Genomic DNA, 20,172 nt, shown 5'->3' on the forward strand with positions numbered 1-20,172 from the left:
TTATTCTTTAATCAATTTTAAAATTGCTTCAATAAAATAATTTAAGTATTGTAAATATAAAATAATTTTTTATTTATGATATTTATTTATGGTATAAGTTTTGTTAAAATGTCAGTAAAACAAAGTGGTAGACTTGACAGATACTAATTAACAAACACCAATTTATTTATTTATTTACAAAAATAGAACAAAGCTTAGATTCTAAAAAATAGAAGTTTTTGAGACCACTCGCCTCAAGCACCATTCTCTTGCTTTAAAATAGCCCCAACCCTCTAAAAGCCTTAATCTGGCTCCTCAAAGACGACAAAATATTCCGTTATTTAAAATTTCATAAATATATTTTTAAAAGCTTATTATAAAAGTATCCAAGATTTTTTTCTCAGCATTTTAGTACCACGTGAACTTTAAACTTCAATATTTACAAATAGTTTGGTATCATTGGCCCATGTTTATTACCATAATTAATGCACAGTGTGCCCAGAATGTGGTTTTTTCGAAAAAATTCATAAATCCGTTATTTGTTAACGAAATCTTGTGAAAACTTTAGCATACTACTTTTTTGGGCTGAAGAATCTGATTCTGAGGTTAAATGTTTCGTGTGTGCAGTCTGACCCAGAGAATGGGGCAACGGTGGGGGAGGGGGAGGGGCGCCGATAGTCATGCTTTTACTTTTTTTAAAATTTTCAAATAAACTGTAAAATATAAATTAAAAAATAAAACCTTTTTAAAAAAATTTGTCTTCCACCGCCCCCCGCCCCATAAAACAGATAGCCCCTCGATCCCCGTGACCAGCAAGCTAATAGCTGGCTAGGTTGCTTAGAAAAGGATATCATATCCAATTCATAATGAGATATGTTTGACTATTATTAATTTCAAGAAATTCATAATAAAATGTATTTGAGTTCATAATAATTTAATATCAAACACAAATATACACAGATATTAGTCTTATTGATTTTATATGGTCACAGAAAACATTCTTGAATTATCATTTTTTCTTCAGTAAATATGTTGTTCACGTCTACTTTACACCCTCTTGTGGTATGTCCATATTTTCCACATGTTCCACATTGCAAAAGTCTTTTTTTACTGGCAATAATTGGATGTGTCGTCATCATCAGTCTGCAGTAAATGCCATGTGTATTAATTTGCAAAGACATCTGTCTGGCTTTACAACCTTTTCCTGATTTATAAGCCTTAATGTATTTATTCCAACTTTCGCTTGACTGCTCGGAGTACTTGGCAATGGGTAATCCACCTGTAATCATAAACAGTTCCCAGGCATGTGCACACATTTGATGCACGCTGGGGCTACGCATAGCCCATGGAAATGTCTGTTTATGGAATATCATCAATCCATAACCAACTTCTTTAACTCTATCAAGATCAACTTTTTTGCTAACATCAACATGCTGATTAATGCTAAGGAGTATATTGAACTTAGATAACAAAGTCGAGAAGCTATCTTGGTCTTCTGTTTTAAGAATTATGGAACAGATTGACTTTCTTTCTTTTGGACTAAAAAAACGATCTGCTATTGGTTCATTGTTAGTGTTACTACCACTAGAAGTAGAAGAATCAAGAAGCATTCCTGTTTTTTCACGTACGTTTTGAATAACTTTTTTTTTGCTGTTTTTAGAGCAGTTTTAAACATTATGTCCTGCTCAGACCTTGTATGGGTTTTTTCGCCCACAATGTGATATAAGATTTTCAGACAGTGGTCAAGTGCACGTAGCTTTTGATGTAGAATGGCAAAAAATTTTGCATCTGATTCAACTATAGGTTCATGGGGTTGTCCATGTCTTTCAGTACCTTTGTACTAGATTTCGCCACTTTCTAGTCTTCTCCAAGTACTAAGCACATCATTGTAGTTTTTATCTATGGTGAACCCATGTAGTATACATACCAGATCATTGGCATTACTTCTGGAACATTTGCAGTAGTGACAAATAGCTCCAGAATCACCCACCAATAAACCTACCATTTTGCCATCAACCATACTAACCTCTGTTTTTACAAATATTTGTAAACCATTTTTTGAAAGAATAGGCTGAGTTTCATTTTTAGCCAGTTGACTCAGAGTTGGTTTAAAATACTCCTTTACACTCTCCCTAGTTTCTTTTGCTTTCACTAGAATAACAGGCCTGGCAAAAATAATAGAGTTAGGGGTTGAATTAGTCCAGATTACTTGGTTTTTTGAATCTTTAATTTTAAGAGGACACCAAAATGAACAAATATAATTTGCTCCCTTTAAGTCTGCATCTTGAGGATTGGAAAACTGATGACGATAGCTGTGGTTTCCAGATCCATCAAGTCCAAATTTACCCTCTACATGTATAGAATGATTTTCAGCACAAAACTCGGATATATCTAGTAGAGACTCAACTGTGTCTATGATAACATTGTTCTCAGGGGATGAAGTCTGCTTGTCGTCACTGCTTAATTCTTTTGGTAGCAAAGTACGTTTAAAGGTATCTACATCATTCTTTGTTGGCAACATTAGTTTTGGGAGAAGCTCAAGTCTCAGTTCCTAGGGAAATATATAAAATTTAAACGTACAATTATAAAAACAATTAACTACAACAGTATTTGATTGCATACTTTACCTGATATTTATTTATAGATAGATCAAAGTTGTAAATTAAAGCAGTTGCTTTCTGTACCGATATTGTTGGAAGTTTTACTCCTTCCACCTTCCCCCATCTTTTTTCACATTTTTGGACAACTTCTTTTAAGTATTCTGATTTATCTTCTCCTTGTTCACACGCATGTTTTTCCACAATATCCACAAAATCATCCAGAATTTTGTTATAGGTACGTTTTTCAGGTTGATCACTGAATTAAATGATAATGTTTTATGAAAAGTAAAAATATAGCTACTGGGTGTCCCAAATAGCACGATGCTTAAGAAATTCAAATAAATGTCAACAGCTAAGCCTTTACCTTAGTCTTTTTGATTTCCGTCCTCTTTTAGCTTGTGGAGCTCCATCATCTTCTACATCACCCCTGGATGATAACGACGCTGAAACAGGTAGATTATTAGGTATTATCCCAACTTCGTCTCTCCAAATTTCCAAATCGGCCACAAGTTTATTTTGTTTCAATTTTGAATATTTTTTTACATGTCTTTCAAATTGCTTTAGAATTTTCTTGATGTTATCTTTTTCATCTTCTAAAGTTAGATTATGTCTCATTTTGATTGTTTTTAAAATTAGCTTTGATTTTTCTAATGAACTTAATTTGATGTTCAAGGTTAGTAAAATTTCTTCTAGTTCTCCTTTTTTAATCAATAACATTTTATCGCACGTAATCAACAGGTATTCCTGAAAGTTGATTTTCAGTATTACGCAACCTCGAATATAAAACTCGTAAGAACAAATAAAATTCAAATTTAAATTACTCAATTTCCGGGGATAACCGGACTGTGTAATTTTTACACATAAAAATAGAAAGTCTACATTGTATGAAACATTTGAGTTTATTTGCGGCCTCCTGCGGCCTTTTTTTTCCTGTTACTTTGTTTTTAATAAAATTAATATATTTTTATATATTTTAGAATTTTTTTAGGTATAAACAAAACTGCACAAAACAAATGTTAAAACTTCAATTTTTATTTTTATTGAAGTAATTCGCAAATTAAATATTATTTACAGACCAGTATAGAAAATTCTTTTTAAATTCATGCAGTCGATGTATAGCGTTTCAAAGTTATTGATAAAAAACAGCATTGGTACAATTTTAAAACAAATATTTTGTGTCAACTTTTTCTTCAACTTCAAACAACTATAAAAACAAAATGGTTTGATGTATTTATAAACTTTTTTTTGCATTGACCTACATTTGTCCTAAACAACATAAATTTACTATTTAAAGTGAAAAAATAAAAGGTCAGAAAAATGAATTTTTTCATGTCCTGGGCACACTGTGTAATGGCAACATGAAACGTCAATATTAATAGTTTTCGTCCGAAAATGAAAACTTAGCTTTAGTACCTGATTAAGATGGCTTAAATGTGTTAAAGTAACCTCTTTGGTTAAAGTAACCTCTGAACGTCTTGAAGGTCATTAAGACGTCCGTTAGACCACTATGAAAGTAATAAACAATCAAATAAACTAAAGTACACTGCAAAATGAACCTGTTTTTCAGTGGTTTTTTGGTTTTTTGAAAATCCAATTAGTTTTATGCTTAATTTTTAATGTGTTTTTTAAAACTGAAAAACTTTAAAAAGTTTTTCAGTTTTAAAAAACTTTACGAAAATGGCTGGACTTGTCGTCAACATTTTGCCATTTCCTTTTTAAAATGTTAATTTCAATCTTAATTTTTTGAATTTATATTTATAGTAAATTACTATGTAACTGGTTTTCGGTTTCCTTATGTTAACTTCTTATGTTTCTAAAATTAAGAGAAAAGCTTGCAGTTGCAAGCCAAGTTCATGCTGATTGGTCAAGTGACATAAGTCTTTACTATATTCTTTTTATCATAAAATAGTTTAATAAAGCAATTTATTCAACAAAATGATGCTACCAGTTTAGCTCACGTATTAAATAATCTCTATGATGCACTCTCTTCTTTTATTCATGAGTATCAATTGATTAATTTTTGTAAGTCTAATTTAAAAATGGTTGAGCCACAAGAAAAAATTGTTATAAGTTCAAATGGAATCACCATTATGTTTGTATTAGAGATAATCTGGAAAGAGTTTTGGTTACACAAGATATATTTAATGAACTGTCACAAACATCAGGCTACGTTAACCATTAAGGCTCTAAAAAAGGGAAACAAAAACTTTGTGGTGTATATTACACAATTGGAAATTTACATCCTCGTTATTGCTCAACAGCATCTCAAATACAACTTGCAATATCGCTCAAAACTAAAATACTAAAGTTTTTTTCTTATCATTATCTATTCATTCCACTGGTTGATGAACTAACATCCCTAATGAATTCTTATGTTACTGATATTCAGGGAGAAACTGAACACCATCTTCATGTTTGAATTGCTACAGTGTCTGCAGATAATTTAGGCGCACACTCTCTTGCTGGTTTAAGTTACTATTTTAATTTAGATAGAATTTGTCCATTTTGTTTATTCGATTATAAAACAATATCTCTAAGATACATAAGGCTCCTGTTTATTAAGAACTGTTGCTAATTACAACATTTCAAGCAATTAAAGGCTGTTATGCAAAAAAAGGCATAAATAAATCATGTAGCTTAGACAGACAACCTTACTTTAATGTTATTAAATTCTTTCCACCAGATTTACATCAATACATTCTGGAAAAAATGGCTCCAATTCTTTTAAAACTGACAATCCAAAAATTGATTTCTATTTGGATTTCATGATTCAAGAAATGTGCCATGTGAAATATTCAGCCATTCGATTTCTACAAATTGTCATCTTTTTGGAAAGGCTTTAGAAAATGGTGCCTTTTTAGAAATCTCCCAATAATTATTGTTGATTATCTTTCTATCCGTGGTGATAGTTCCGTCAAATATCAGAAATCTTGTTTTCTTTTATAATTAAACATGATCAAATTACATATTTATCATATCTCATTGGGAGTTTTCTTTATCTATTTCATATTGAATAAAATGACTCTAAAGATGCATGATCTTTTGCATTACCCAAGAATGCTATGTTTATTTAATGATCTTTTCATTGTAATGATCTTTTTCCAGAATATTTTCAGCATTTAGATTTTATTTTTCTTAACATTCAACATTCTGTACAAATGGGATACATGATAACATAATTACAAATGGGATAACCGGTAACCGGTAGATGTTAATGGTAACCGGAAAATGGTAACCGGTAGTTGGGTTTATCAAAAAGCAAACAATAGTTTGTTGAAATACCGACTAAACAAAATATTTGGGATTTTTGAAAAACCGATTTATTATGGTTTTTCAAAAAACTGAAATAGGTTTCAATCTGACTTCAGTCTGAAAAACCGATTTTGGTTTTTTGATGCATCTTTTTATTTTACAGTGTAATAAGATATTAAAAAAGAACTTGTAATGGCATAAAAATTCTACCAAATGTCATGTAGTTTTAATTCTTACTATAAAATTTAAGTTTTCTATATTCTAACACTACTAGGAAATGCCGATTCTGGGACATTGATACTTTTCCTATAGGGGAGAGCGGGGTTGGTTGTCACACTTTTTACATTTTAGACTGCTCAGCTTTTATTTTTCATCAAATCAATGCCAAACTTTGCACAAAAGTAGTTTAACTATTTCCAGTAACTATTAGAATATTTTTATGACATTGAGTGAAATATTTTTTGCTGTATAATCATTTATCAAAGACCTCTTCCGTGTGACAACCAACCCCACCCACGGGGTTGGTTGTCACATACTATGGGGCTGGTTGTCACATTTCTTGGTATGTTTTCATTATATTTAAAATTGGTACCAATAATTTTTGTTTATATAATACCAAGAATAAATCTGAATAATCTGGGAAAAAAAAGGCTATATACTGAAAAAAAGAAAATACTATAAACCGAAAAATGTTTTTTTTTTTTAAACATAACTATAAACATATATATATATATATATATATATATATATATATATATATATATATATATATATATATATATATATATATATATATATATATATATATATATATAACACAACTCTATAAATAGATGCATAGATAGTCTTCATTTTTAGATGAAATTAATACTGTAGAAGTTTTTTTTTTTGGCAAAATTTGACTTTATCAATTCTTTTTTAGTTCCATTCATAAATGATTTACAATTCTTATTAATATGTTTTTAACAAGTTTTCTTCTTTTTATAATTAGCAAGCCTTTCTTTGACAGGTGAGTTAGTAAGAATCATAGATGAACGCTTTTTCCTACCTTTTTTTGATGCTAACCTTGGACCTGCTTTAGGCAGAGGCCTAATACTCTCAGGTAGTATGATTGAATTTTTTAAAACTAATGGAGTGATTGGGTCTTGATTAGAGGTTTTATTTAATACAATTGGATCTTCTTTTGCTATGTCTACCTGATTATCTGGTATCTGAATAGATTCTTTAAACCTTTTATTTGCTGGTTCTGGTTGCATTGAATAAGATTTACAGTTTTTTTTATTTAAATCAAGCTGTGAACAAGGTGGGTCAGGGCGATCAGTTACATAATTAGGACAATAATCAATTTCAGTAAAAATATCAGGATTTAATGGGTAAATACCTGTTGCAGCAAAACCACTTAAAATATTGTGGGGAGATACAGCCTTTGGAAATGCAATGTTTACTATTTTTGGAATATCATATATTGTAACGGTTTTTCCAGGATTCATTACCAACCATGAAGTCATAGCAGTATTTATATAGTTTTTGAGAGGACCATAAACTGCCCTGTCCAAGGGCTGCAACTTATGCGTGCAGTGCAGTGGAAAGGTAAGCATTACTATTCCATTTCTTTTTGCCACATCTAAACCTTCAATACTAAGATGGGTTTCATGATTATCAAGCAACAATAAACAAGGTTTTTCTTTAGTGCATTTTGTATTGCCTACAAAATGTTGTAGATATTTTACAAAGTTTTCTTCTTTCATCCAACCACTTGCATTGGCACCTCCTGCACTTCCTGTTGGTGCTCCTATTAGGAAATGATTTTTAAAGTTTTTACGAGGAAAAATAAAAAAAGGTGGAATGCTATTTCCAATAGCATTTATTGTGCATGCTAATGCTACAAGAGTTCCTCTTTCAGCTGATGTGATGGCTCCTACTTGTTTTAATCCTTTTTTGGCAACAACTTTTTTAGGTCTTTGTACAGTAGTTACAGCAGTTTCGTCCATGTTCCAAATGTCATTTGGTGAGAACAAGTAGTTTTGCATACAGTGCTGCAAATTGCTAAAAAATAATGCAACATTCTGCTTATTGAAATTTGTTGCTCGACTTAAACTAGTAGCTTCAGGTTGCCTAATGGAAATATTTGGGTGGCGCTTTATAAATCCTGTAAACCAATCCTTACCAGCTTGTTCTTTTACAACCCAAGAATTGGGAACTTTTATATTATTTTTAACTGCAAGCTGGAAAGCAAGCTTTTTTACTTCAGTAGGAGTTAAACCAAAATAAATTTCTGCTGCTCGCAACAGGTATGTGACAAGTTCTTTTTCTACTTTGTCTGGTAATATCTGTTGACTTTTGTATCCTATAATGTTCATGCAGGTGGAGTTTTGATTTTTGTCAATTAGATCTGTTATAGAACCATGTGATGGGTTAGTAATAATAATTTTTTTACAATAACGTGTTAATGTTCTGTAATTAATGCCATGGTTTTTTGCTGCTGATCTAATAGAAATGTTGTTTAGCTTTACATCTTTAATAGCACACATAATGATATCTCCAGAAATATAACCTCTATTAGTTTTTCTTTTAAAATTTCGTACCATGTTTTTACTGAGCAAAGAAAAATATTTGCAAATAATGTATGTACAAGACATTATACATATATATACACACACACACACACACACACACACACACACACACACACACACACACACACACACACACACACTAAATCTAAACAATGCACAAACAAAACAACAGACAATTGCACAAACAAAACAACAAACAGATGTACAAACAAAACAACAAACAGTTGAACTTCTGTATTCCTTTTTCTATAATTATATTAAACATTAGATCACAATTTAAAGTTATACACATTGAAATAAAAATTATTTAGATTATAGATATTTAGTTAAACAAATATAACCCATTGATTTAAGATTTTAAAATAATATCTTTAACATTAAAATATTCCTCAATAATACGGACAAATAAACAAGGAATATCTAAAAGCGGCGTTTAGTTTGCAGCACACGGAGTCGAGGTAATTGTGACAACCATCCCCATATATTTTGTGACAAGCAACCCCTTCTATGTTAGTTGCAAGACACCTGTAAATTTACCTAAAAGCGTGTGAATTTCATGAGAATTTTTTGTGGATTAAGTTACTCAAATGAATAAAAAACTTTAAAAATGTACATTCAAAGCACAATAAAGTAATTTTCGTTTGGTAAAAGAATATTTCTAAGTGAGCAAAATTTAACTTTTTCATATCAAAAACCTATAAAAACAAATAACTTGTTTTCTACACGCTAAAAGAAGCTGAAAATTACAGTGAAAATCTTTTTTTTAAGTAATATTTTGATTGAATGATTTTAAAGTTCTTAATCTTATCTACATTTCCTGTAATAAACTTTGTGACAACCAACCCCGCGTGACAACCAACCCCGCTCTCCCCTACTTAAGGTTGATACCTTTGACTTAACTTGCCAAAATCCGCAATCAAGTAATAAAATGTTCTTGTCAGGTTCAAATCTTTAAAATTTTCCAAGATGGTGTCTTATTCCGGACCAAAGAGTTTACCCATCAAGTTAAAGCAGGAGGCTTAGGACAAGGTTTGTTTTTTTATTTGCCTGCCTGCCTACCTGCCTACGGTCATTTTATCCATTTTTTTTCGGCTCTGAGTGCCGATTCTGGGACATTGAGTTCTTTTTGTTTATTTTGTTAGTTTGTTGGTTTTTTAGTTTGTTGGTTTGTTATTTTTAAAAAATAAAGTTTTTAAAAATTTTACCACAAGGTGTTAATAATGCTTTGAAAGTCAAGATCTTCATTCAATTTTTTCAAGACGTAAAGACACAAGTGACCGCAGAAAACTGTGTTTCCTTTTTGAACCCTCTCGCTGTTATAATAAGCAGGACTTTTCAAATAATTAACCAATTCAACAAGAGGAGGCTGTGCATAAGAATTGAAACTATATTTCTTATCACCATTTTTAAACCAACACACCCAATGAAATCCACCTGTGCTTGAATCTCCTGTGTTAATAATCCGGCATTCTTTTCTTCTTGACTTTTTCGGCAGATCGTCTCTCATAAAAACACCTCGAAAGCTTTTTAATTTTAACCGTTTAGCAGCCTTTATCAACTGAAAGTTGGTCAAAGCTTCATTAGGTAAAATAATTCCTTCTACATCAATCCATTGAAAGTCGATCATTTTTTAAATTTGTTTAAAAGTTTATCCAAGTTTTTGAAAAAGGTGAGAGCAAAGAAGTTTAGAGAATAGCGCCTAAGAAGGGAATGCTTGAGAAAAGTGAATTAGGTCCAAGCAGCAAACAATAACCTGCATATTTATAACCTTTTCCATTTTTAATGAAGAGTCCATCACCATGAGTATTTTTAGTCCATGGAGTTATAAACAATCTGTTTCCACTTACAGTCTTAATCTTCATTCCATTACCATTTTTGCTCAAGTAAACAATTCCTCGTCCAGCAATTTTATCAACCATAGCTGATCCGGCAGAAGCTCCAACACCTGAAAGCAGACCAGTGGCAAGAGCAGGAACAACCTTTGTGGCTAGAGTGCTTCCAATCATTCCTAATAAAGGTAAAAGAGCTCCAATGAAACCTCCTTCCACTTTAGAGTTTTGTGCGATTTGTCTTTTGCTGAGTTTAAGAGTAACACCTTTTCCATTGTCGTATGCTATTTTAATTTTGTACAATTGCGCGTTAGTGACAGCGAGAATATGTTCACCGTCCAAGTCTTGATGAGAGAGTTTAATGCTAGCATCAGTTTTATCATGCATTGCTTTTTTAATTTTATCAACCTGTCCTTGTGAGATGTTAAGTTTGATGTTTTGATAATTGCTCATTTTTAGTAGATAAAAAAAAATTATTTATTTCACTTCTCGAATGTGATATCGTATTGTAACATCTTCTCCACGAAAATCAACCAAATCTCCATTTAGATCAATGATACGAGTAACCATTGTTGAAATTTCGAACAGTTTAACAGGAAGATAAATCAAATGCATTGGTCTCTCGATGATTTTAAAACCTGGACTAACATTTGGAAAGAAGGAGTAAATGCAATTTAATTGGGTTCCATTAATATAGGACAATCCGATAACGTTGTTAACAATTTTGATGGTGTTAATGCTTGAAATTCTAACAGTATGATCAGACTCGTATTCAGAATTGGAATTTAATTTTCTTTTAGTAAACCCTAAAACTGAAGCGATGCTGTTCTCCACGTTAAAGTCAATCAAATAATTCAAGCCAAGTTTAATGGTTGATTTTAAAGTATAAAGATTGATTCCAATTTGAAGGTTGTTTGGAGAGTAATTTACTTTATTCGCAATAATAACTCCCGCGTTGAGTTGTTTTTATAGTGAATGAAATAGACTTTTGCAAATACTCGTTGATGTCTTTAATGTCATAGCTTCCATCAGGAATGATAACGTTTTCCCAATTAGCTCTGTTATTCATGCTGGATTTGAAAGAATTGTTTTTACTGATTACATTTGGAATGCTGTTATAAGTCTCAAGCCCGAGAAAAGCCATTTCGTAACTTTTCCCTTCGTCAAAAACGATTTTGTCTAAAAATTCAGTGATAACACTTGATTTTCCATCTACATCGATTATAATACCTGGCATTTTTTAAATAAGAATTATTTTTTAAATTGTTTTTTAGAAAAATAAAAAATCGTCAAACCCGCTTCTGTATTTTCCCTGGTTCTTTTTAGAAGACAAATCAATGACGGCAAATCCGTGAGGTTGAGACCAGCAGTACTTGCAGAACATTTTAAATTCTTCTTTAGACATGTCAACAGCAGCATGATCTCAGTAGAGGTGATCGACGTTTTTTTGGTCTTGAGGAAAGAGGCAAATAAAGTTAGCATTTTCTCGGATGGTTTGCCTAGGGAGCATGAAATAGTTTTGAGCGAGATAAAAGCAGTCCACGTTAGAATGTCGTCCTCGTATATAATATTTTTCACATTTGTTTTGCTTGGTGAGTTGCAAGTCGTCAAAGATCATCAAATTGTTTTTGGTTGAGTCGAGATCTTCAGGCTCGGGAACATCATCAGCCGTTTCAAAGAATTGACACTCCATATTCTCGTTGTAGGAATATTTTTTTGAAAGGTCGATAATAACATCTTCAGGGTCTAAATTCAATTTTTCCATTTCTCCTTGTACTTTGAACAAATCAAGAATATCCTTTTAGGAAGTTTATTTTTGAAGGACATTTTGAGTATTTTGTCTTCAGGTTGAAAAAGGGATTTTCCAAACACTTGCAAATGGTTGTAATCGAGCCATCCAGGCTTGAGCAGCAAATTGAGTAGCAACATTGTTTTTCCGCAGCCAGATTTTCCAACGATGATCCCTCTAATGCTTCTTGGGAAAAGCTTGTTGTTGTTTCTTTTAGTTTTACTAATGTTCCATGACAAATCAGTAACTTCCATTTTTTATATTAAAACTTTTTTTTATATATGTTAAAATGTACTGCGTTAAATGCAAAAGAGAGACTGAAACTATTCATATGAGAAATGAAAAGACAAAAAATAATCAAAATATGTTGAAAGGGACTTGCGACTCTTGCGGAGCGACTAAATGCAGTTTTGTTTCTTCAGCGACAAAAGGAGGTGATTTGGTGGAATTGATTAATAAGCTGAAATTTCCAGGAGAAATGCACATTCCAGGGATGAACTTTGCAGGTCCTGGTACGAATTTGGATAAGAGATTGACTTCCACGGACATGTATCAAGAATGGAGCAAACCGGTGGACCGAGTGGACAATGCAGCATATCATCATGATCTGGCTTATAAATATTTTAACGAAAAGAGAACAGGAATTTAGCAGATCAGTTAATGCTTGAGGAGATGGATTCTATACCTAACCCCATTCAAAAAGAAATCAACGAGAGAAAGCTCATTGCTCCAGTGATTAAAGCCAAAGCTAAATTTGGATTAGGTGTGAGTGATTTGAAATGGACGGATCAGCTTGCGGAAGAGCTTCATAAACCGGTCATTCACCATTTTAAAAGAAGAAGGGTGATTGTGAATGGCGATGATGAAATATGGGCTGCAGATTTGGTTGACATGCAATCGTTTTCAAAATTTAACAACGGCGTAAAATATTTGCTTATGGTGATTGATGTGTTTTTAAAGTATGGATGGATCGTTCCATTAAAAAGCAAAACGGGTTTTGAAGTGGCTGAAGCGTTGAAAAAGATTTTTGAAGAAAGAAAGTGCATCAAATTGTGGGTGGACAAAGGAAAAGAATTTTACAACAGGGATGTGAGAGCGTTGAGTGTTCAATTGTATTCTACTGAAAACGAGGAAAAAAGTTGTGTCGTTGAGCGATGGAACAGAACGATGAAAGAGAGAATGTTTAAATACTTTTCAGCCAATAGCACCAATAAATATATTGACGTATTAGATGAAATGGTGAAAAATTACAACAACACAAGGCACTCTTCCATCAAAATGACTCCAGTTGAAGCCAGCGAAGAAAATAATAAGAATAAAGTCCGGTGGAAACTGAATGGAAAGACGCAAACAGAAAGAGCAAAACCGAAATTTTCCTTGGGTGATCACCCAGGACAAAAAGTTCTATAGATTTTCTATAAAACTATTTCATTTCTATAGGAGTTCTATAAAAATAATTGAGTTCTATAAAATTTCTATAGACAATTTCTTAAAGTCTATAGAAATTTCTATAGACTTCAAAATATATTTTGAATTTCTATAAACTTTAGGAAATTGTCTATAGAATTTTTATAGAACTCAATTATTTTTATAGAACTCCTATAGAAATGAAATGGTTTTATAGAAAATCTATAGAACTTTTTGTCCTGGGTTCTAGAAACTTTGTCTATAGAATTGATCTAGTATTAGATCATAGAAATATTCTACAAAAGAACATGTGTCTTGAGAAAATAACGTCTATTGAATTTTATATTGTGGATTTTTATATAAAAAATTGTTGTAACATATGTTACAATAATGTTTTATATAAATCATATATATATATATATATATATATATATATATATATATATATATATATATATATATATATATATATATATATATATATATATATATATATACATAAATAGGCTAATTTTATATTTTTAAATATATAATAGTGGAGCTGTAGCATCCCAATATCTAGGAACTTTTTCTTTTCAATTTTAGTAGTTTATCACTTTACAAAAGTAAGAAAACGTATAGAAAACAATACTTTTTGACCAACTTAATATACTCTAAACTCAATCTGAAAAAGTTAAAAACTCATACGAAAACGTTAGTATTCGCCATTTTTTCAATGCGATGACGAGTTTAAAAAGTTAAATAAGTAATTAAAAAGTTAAACATGGTTTTCACTGCTGTTTAATTTTCAGCGGTTAACACGTTCGCTGCCGAGCTATTTTAAACTATGCGTTATATCTTTGCCGAGCCATAATGTCTGCAATGATTAATTTTTGCCGAGGCTGTTTTGCGTGGTTTCCTTCTCATTGCCAAAGCTTGATATCAACATTCCAATAAAAAGAATATTTTTAGTCTGAAAAAATTTTATAATATTTTTTATTCTGAATATAACTGACAAAAAAAAAAGCACTACGAGTATACTCGTAGTTTGGCAATGGAGAAGGAATTTTTTTCTCCAGTGCCGAAATTCTCGTAACACCGTAATGAGTATAACTTATTGCGGTGACTACACCTTTTCAAGATGTAATTGAGAACTTGAAAGTTGTAATTAAGAAACGTAAGATGTAATTGAGAAATACAACATGTAATTTAGAAGTCGCATATGTAATTAAGAAACACAACATGTAAATAAGAAATCGCAATATGTAATTGAGAAACCCAACATGTAAATAAGAAATCGTAATATGTTATTTGAAATATATATTATAAACTTTTCTCAATTACAACTTTCATCTTCTAAATTACATCTTTCGTTTCTTAATTACATCTTCCATGTTCTAAATTACATATTGCGACTTCTAAATTACATGTTGTATTTCTCAATTACATCTTACTTTTTTTAATTACAATTTTCAAGTTCTCAATTACATCTTGAAAAGGTGTAGTAATATGGCTTATTTGATGCATTATTATTACAAATAGTGTTTCAATTTTTTTAATCATGCACATGCACATTGGCAGTTTTCATGAGTAAAAAAGGTAATTTATATTTCGTTTTCTTTATACTAAATTGTTGTGTTTTTTAGACTAGAAGCTAAAATATATTTGATAAATACATTATACTGTATGTTATTAAAAATGTGAAAAATAACTTGAAATACACAACAAGATGTTTTTTAATACATTAAAAGACATTTTAGTGTGCACTTCGAATTTTTTACACAGTATACTAATTAATGTGTTTTATAGATGAGTAATTTCTTTTTTTATAAATATATAATTTATAAATTTATCTATCTCCTATTAGCTCAACACAGATATTCCACAATTGGATCAGCACATATGATAATGGAAGATTGTGAGAACTGTGAAGATGATGATATTCAAGATTCGGATTCATTTTTTGCTTATACTACTACCTCTTCGAGCTTGACTGCATCAGAATTAGATTCTGAAGATAATTACACTTAAGAAAGTGATGACAATCAGTTAACAGACGTTCATCTAGCAGCCACTGCAGAAGATTTTATTAATGCCGCCGAAAAGAGCTAAAACAACGGGTGGTCCATCTAGAAATTGAAACCAATGGAAAGATGAGCCGAATATTGTAAAACAAATTCAATTTACTGCCGATCCTGGTTTGAAGATAAATCAATAAGTATACATTTGTGGTACTTTAAGAACTGACCGAAAGTCAAATCCAAAAGAGTGTACAAAAGCAAAACTGAAACAGGGAGACGTTATAAGCAGAAGCAGAGTGGGTGTAGTGGTTGCTAAATAGAACGACAAAAGAGACGTGCTAATGATTAGCAACTTGCATTCGTTGCAAATGATTGAAGTGACAAACAGGAGAGGAGAGAAGAAAATGAAACCCAATATTATTAAAGATTACAATCAATGTATGTCAGGAGTAGATAGGGCGGAACAAACGGTATCATACTATGATTGCCTGAGAAAGACAATTAGATGTTATAAAAAAGTAGCACTTCATCTCTTTGGTTTTGTTTAATGCTTACTGTCTAAACAGCAAATATGGAGTAGATAACACAATTTCCTCGCTTAAGTTTAGAGATTTATTGAGTGAACATTTGAATGAAATTGTGCCTAGAATCACCAGTAATAGTACTTGTCTTCAATACCACTACTTGTCTTCAATACCACCGAATGAAAAGAAAAAATTCCCAACCAAACCATGTCGAGTCTGCTCTAAAATAAAACGTAAAGAAACACGATATGAATGTGCTGTTTGTGAAAATAGACCTCCGTTATGTATTGGCGAATGTTTCAGAATGTATCATTCAACAGAATAGGTTTACACTTGAATTTTCATGAAATAAAATTAAATCAATATCAATGCTTTATTTTTATCTGTTTTAAGCTATTTCTGTCTTTATCCGCATTTTTTGTTAGGTTCCCTGGATTTTTAAAATAAAAACTTTAATGTAATATTTTCTGAAATCAAATGTGAAGCTAAGAAAAAAAAAAAAAAAAAGAACAGACAAAGCCAGTCATGCACAAATGCTATTTGAAATAAGTTAGTATAACTACGAGTTTACTCGTAGTTGGCAACAAAGCCTATCCACTCCGGAGTAATATCATATAACTCTATGTAATTTTGTCGCAAAGTATTCTGGGATGTCCTGCCGGACCATTGAAACTTTACAATATTAAATATCAAATTGTTTTTTTGCATATATCTTAAAGAATTTTGATATTACCTATAGCAATGCCATAATTTTGTGCTGCTCTAAACTGTGGAAATAAGAGTGGAAAATGCTCTAAAGATATTTCATTTTTTCGTTTTCCTAAAGACGAAAAAAGGCAAGCTAATATCAATATTTTACTTAAGTACTACTTACTTTATATTTACAATTGAGTTTTAAATTTTAATTCATTTAGACGTAATTGTAATTATTAATAGGTTTTTTCCTTTCTAACTTTTTATTTCATTAAAACTTTATGAAATAAAAATTGTAACTTTTGAATATTGTAACTTTTGAAAATAAATGCTCTTTTTAATTATTAGATGTAAAAAGTGGCTCATCAACTGTCGTAGGAAAGATCTAGACAACACACCTTTTGTATTTTTAAACAAAATTTTTTATTTGTGCAGCAATCATTTTGAAGACGCAATGTATTATCCTACAAATAATGGTGGAAAACGTCTCTTACAATCAGCTATTCCTACTATTTTCAATATACCAAATCCTCCTCCATTTGTTGGATGCAAGAGGAAACCACCAGTAGAACGACATCCAGTCCTAGTAAAAAAACGTGATGTTTATTTACCTGTTAATTCAGATAATATTTCAGAGAAAAAATTGCCTTTTAATGAAATCAATTCCAACAAGGTTCAAAGGCTGCTATCAAGATTGCGTGTCAAAAATACTAGATTACATAAACAGGTTGAACATTTAAAATCAAAACAAAAAATTCCACAAATCTGTGATGGATCTATAAAACATATCTTAAAATTATCCAGTAAATACTTATCACCAATACAAGTTAGTTTTTTTAAAAGTCAACTCCTGATGAGTAAACGAGTCAATAAAGGAAAACGTTGGTCAATTAGTGACAAGATTTTGGCAATTCGACTTCTATTTCATAGTCCTCAAACTTTTAATGTCTTACGAACAATATTCTGTTTACCAAGTAAAACTTGTTTACTACTGTTTTTATCTCGTGTATTTGCAGATCTTCAAACAGGGTTTTCTCCTCAATTATTTTCTCTTTTAAAGTTACGGGCTGAGGCAATGAAACCATATGATCGTAATGTCTGTCTTGTTATGGATGAGATGTCATTAAAGCAGCATTTAGAATATGATAGAAATTCTGACACAGTTTATGGAATGAGAAATGGAAAACTTTTAAATCAGGCTCTTGTTATTATGGTTAGGGGCTTGTCAAACAAATGGAAACAACCAATAGCTTTTTTTTTATAATAATTCAACAGTATCAACAGCTGACTTGGCTTTTTTACTACGTGAAACCATTACCAAAGTTCAAGAAACTGGTTTACACATTAGATGTATAGTTTGTGATCAAGGAGCTACTAATATAGCTGCCTTACGTTTGCTTGGGTTTTCCAAAAATTCACCATACTTTCTAAATCCTTCTATTGATAGAAAAATTCATGTTATTTTTGATCCTCCACATTTAATAAAAAGCATTAGAAATAATTTACAGAGATATAACATTGATATTAATGGTGAAATTATTTCTTGGCAACACATCCAGTCTCTATACAGTTTAGACAAAATAAACTCTGTGCGTCTAGTACCAAAACTAACAGACAGGCACTTAGATCCTGGGCCTCTTTTATCTATGAAGGTAAAACTTACAACTCAAGTTTTCAGTTATCAGGTTGCTACTGCATTATATTGCTGTTCTTATACAAATTTACTGCCTTTGAGTGTCATACCAACAGCAAGATTTGTTGAACGTATGGATACTTTATTTGACATATTGAATTCATATAAGTTGTATGCTGACAAATCAGCTCGTTGTGCTCTAACTTTAAAAGGAGATAGTATTTCTCAACTGGAAGAGTTAAAGTATTGGATTGAGAAATGGAATTTTTGTGGTGTTAAAAATCAAGCAAGTATATCATGTCACTGGGGTTTAAGTGTCACGATAAATAGTGTGCTAACTTTAACTAGAGAGCTGTTTTCTGAAGGTTTTGAGTTTGTTTGTACTTCTCGATTCAATCAGGATTGCATTGAGAATTTTTTTTCCATTATTCGAAGCAAAGGTGGATGGAATGACCGTCCTAATGTACGACAATTTCAAGCTGCCTACCGAAATGCTTTACTTCTTTTATCTGTGGAGAAAAGCAAATCCAATAGCAACTGTATAAAGGACACAGATTTTGCCACAGCTTTCAATCTAAATGAATTTATGAAGTGTTCCAATCAAAAAATCACAGATTGTGGGATTTATAAAGTAGAAAGACCTAAGGAAATCTCTTATTTTCTACCAGGATCAGTTTATAGGTTTACTGGAGAAATTTCAATGAAACCAATCAAACAAGCTCTTTTACACATGGCTGGGTGGCTTGTTCAAAAAGTTAAGTTGTGTGATAGGTGTGAAGATACACTCTTTCTCAGTTCAACTGACAATCCATCAGCTTTTATGTCACTAGTTTGTGAAATGGAAACAACTTTTATGAAATTCATAAACAAACATCTTGAAAGGAAGGGACTGGCCATGATTCTCATCAATAAAGTTAAAGAATCCTGTCACTTTCAGTTTTTGTATGATCTGCATGAAGAACATGCACATAATTTAGAAAAAAACATTGTTCGGCATTTTGTTATTACAAGAATTTTTTAATTCATAAAATTTTTAAACAGGGATCTGAACCCACGTAATGAGTCAAATTCAAAAAAACTTGCACGTATTGTTCATAATTGATATACATGTTAATATTTTTTCAATATATTTCTATGCAATTAAATGTATATTAAAAAGTTTTATGTTTTACGAGTGTATGTTATACAAAAAATAATTTAAAAAATTTTTAGCTTGTTCTCTTTTCCCCATTATTTCATTCTTACTGAAACATCTTAAACTATAATAAATTTAAATATCTAACAACAGTTATTCTATAGAAAATTTAAATACCTAACAACAGAGTTAATCCATAAAAAAAACAATTTTTGTAAGTCGCGGAAAAGGTCCGGCAGGACATCCCAGAATGCAATTTTCGTCAATTAACAGGAGTTTCGCTAAGTGGATAGGCTTTGGTTGGCAAGCTCATGACGCCAGCTTACTACGAGTATTCTCGTAGTTGGCAAATAAATGACGCCAACTTACTACGAGTATACTCGTAGTTGGCAAATAAATAACGCCAACTTTCTACGAGTATACTCGTAGTTGGCAGCGAAAGTGTTAATTCCAAATGCTAATCTTTGCGAAAATTATGATAAAACTACCAAGCAATAAAAACCAGGTCTATAATTAAAATATTTTAGTAATTTTTTTAAATTCGTCATTACGTTGAAAAAATGGCGAGTTTTTGCGTTTCCGTATGAGATTTTAACACTTTCAGATTGAATTTAGAGAATGTTAAGTTGGTCTAAAAGCATTGTTTCCTATACTTTTTATTACTTTTGGACGACGATCTTTTGTAATCTGCGGCGCTACTGCAGTTTCTCCCCCCCCCCCCCCTTCTTTTTTTATAATTGATTCTGATAGAGAAT

The 20,172-nt window shown here is 31.3% G+C and overlaps 1 protein-coding gene and 1 pseudogene across 2 annotated transcripts; both read right to left on the minus strand.

Moving 5' to 3' along the window:
• Positions 1 to 896: 896 nt before the first annotated feature.
• LOC149889899 (uncharacterized) lies at positions 897 to 3,421 on the minus strand (annotated as a pseudogene). The gene is made up of 3 exons (XR_016451920.1): positions 2,944 to 3,421; positions 2,607 to 2,835; positions 897 to 2,530 (listed from the first exon to the last, which is right to left on the minus strand). The product of XR_016451920.1 is annotated as an uncharacterized LOC149889899 (transcript).
• Positions 3,422 to 6,716: 3,295 nt separating this feature from the next.
• LOC145192834 (uncharacterized) lies at positions 6,717 to 9,292 on the minus strand. Its single transcript, XM_090086238.1, has one exon. It carries the CDS (start codon positions 8,468 to 8,470, stop codon positions 6,794 to 6,796), a length of 1,677 nt encoding a protein of 558 aa, XP_089942364.1. The 5' UTR covers positions 8,471 to 9,292; the 3' UTR covers positions 6,717 to 6,793.
• Between the last annotated feature and the right edge of the window lie 10,880 nt (positions 9,293 to 20,172).

Source organism: Hydra viridissima, unplaced genomic scaffold, assembly GCF_058129835.1.
Source record: "Hydra viridissima isolate aposymbiotic clone 2 unplaced genomic scaffold, HvirCarnegie_v1 scaffold_4, whole genome shotgun sequence".
NCBI lineage: Eukaryota > Metazoa > Cnidaria > Hydrozoa > Anthoathecata > Hydridae > Hydra > Hydra viridissima.

Bases quoted from the DNA above. Each gene is read 5' to 3' on its own strand.
- LOC145192834 (XM_090086238.1), bottom strand. From the start codon at position 8,470: ATGTCTTGTACATACATTATTTGCAAATATTTTTCTTTGCTCAGTAAA.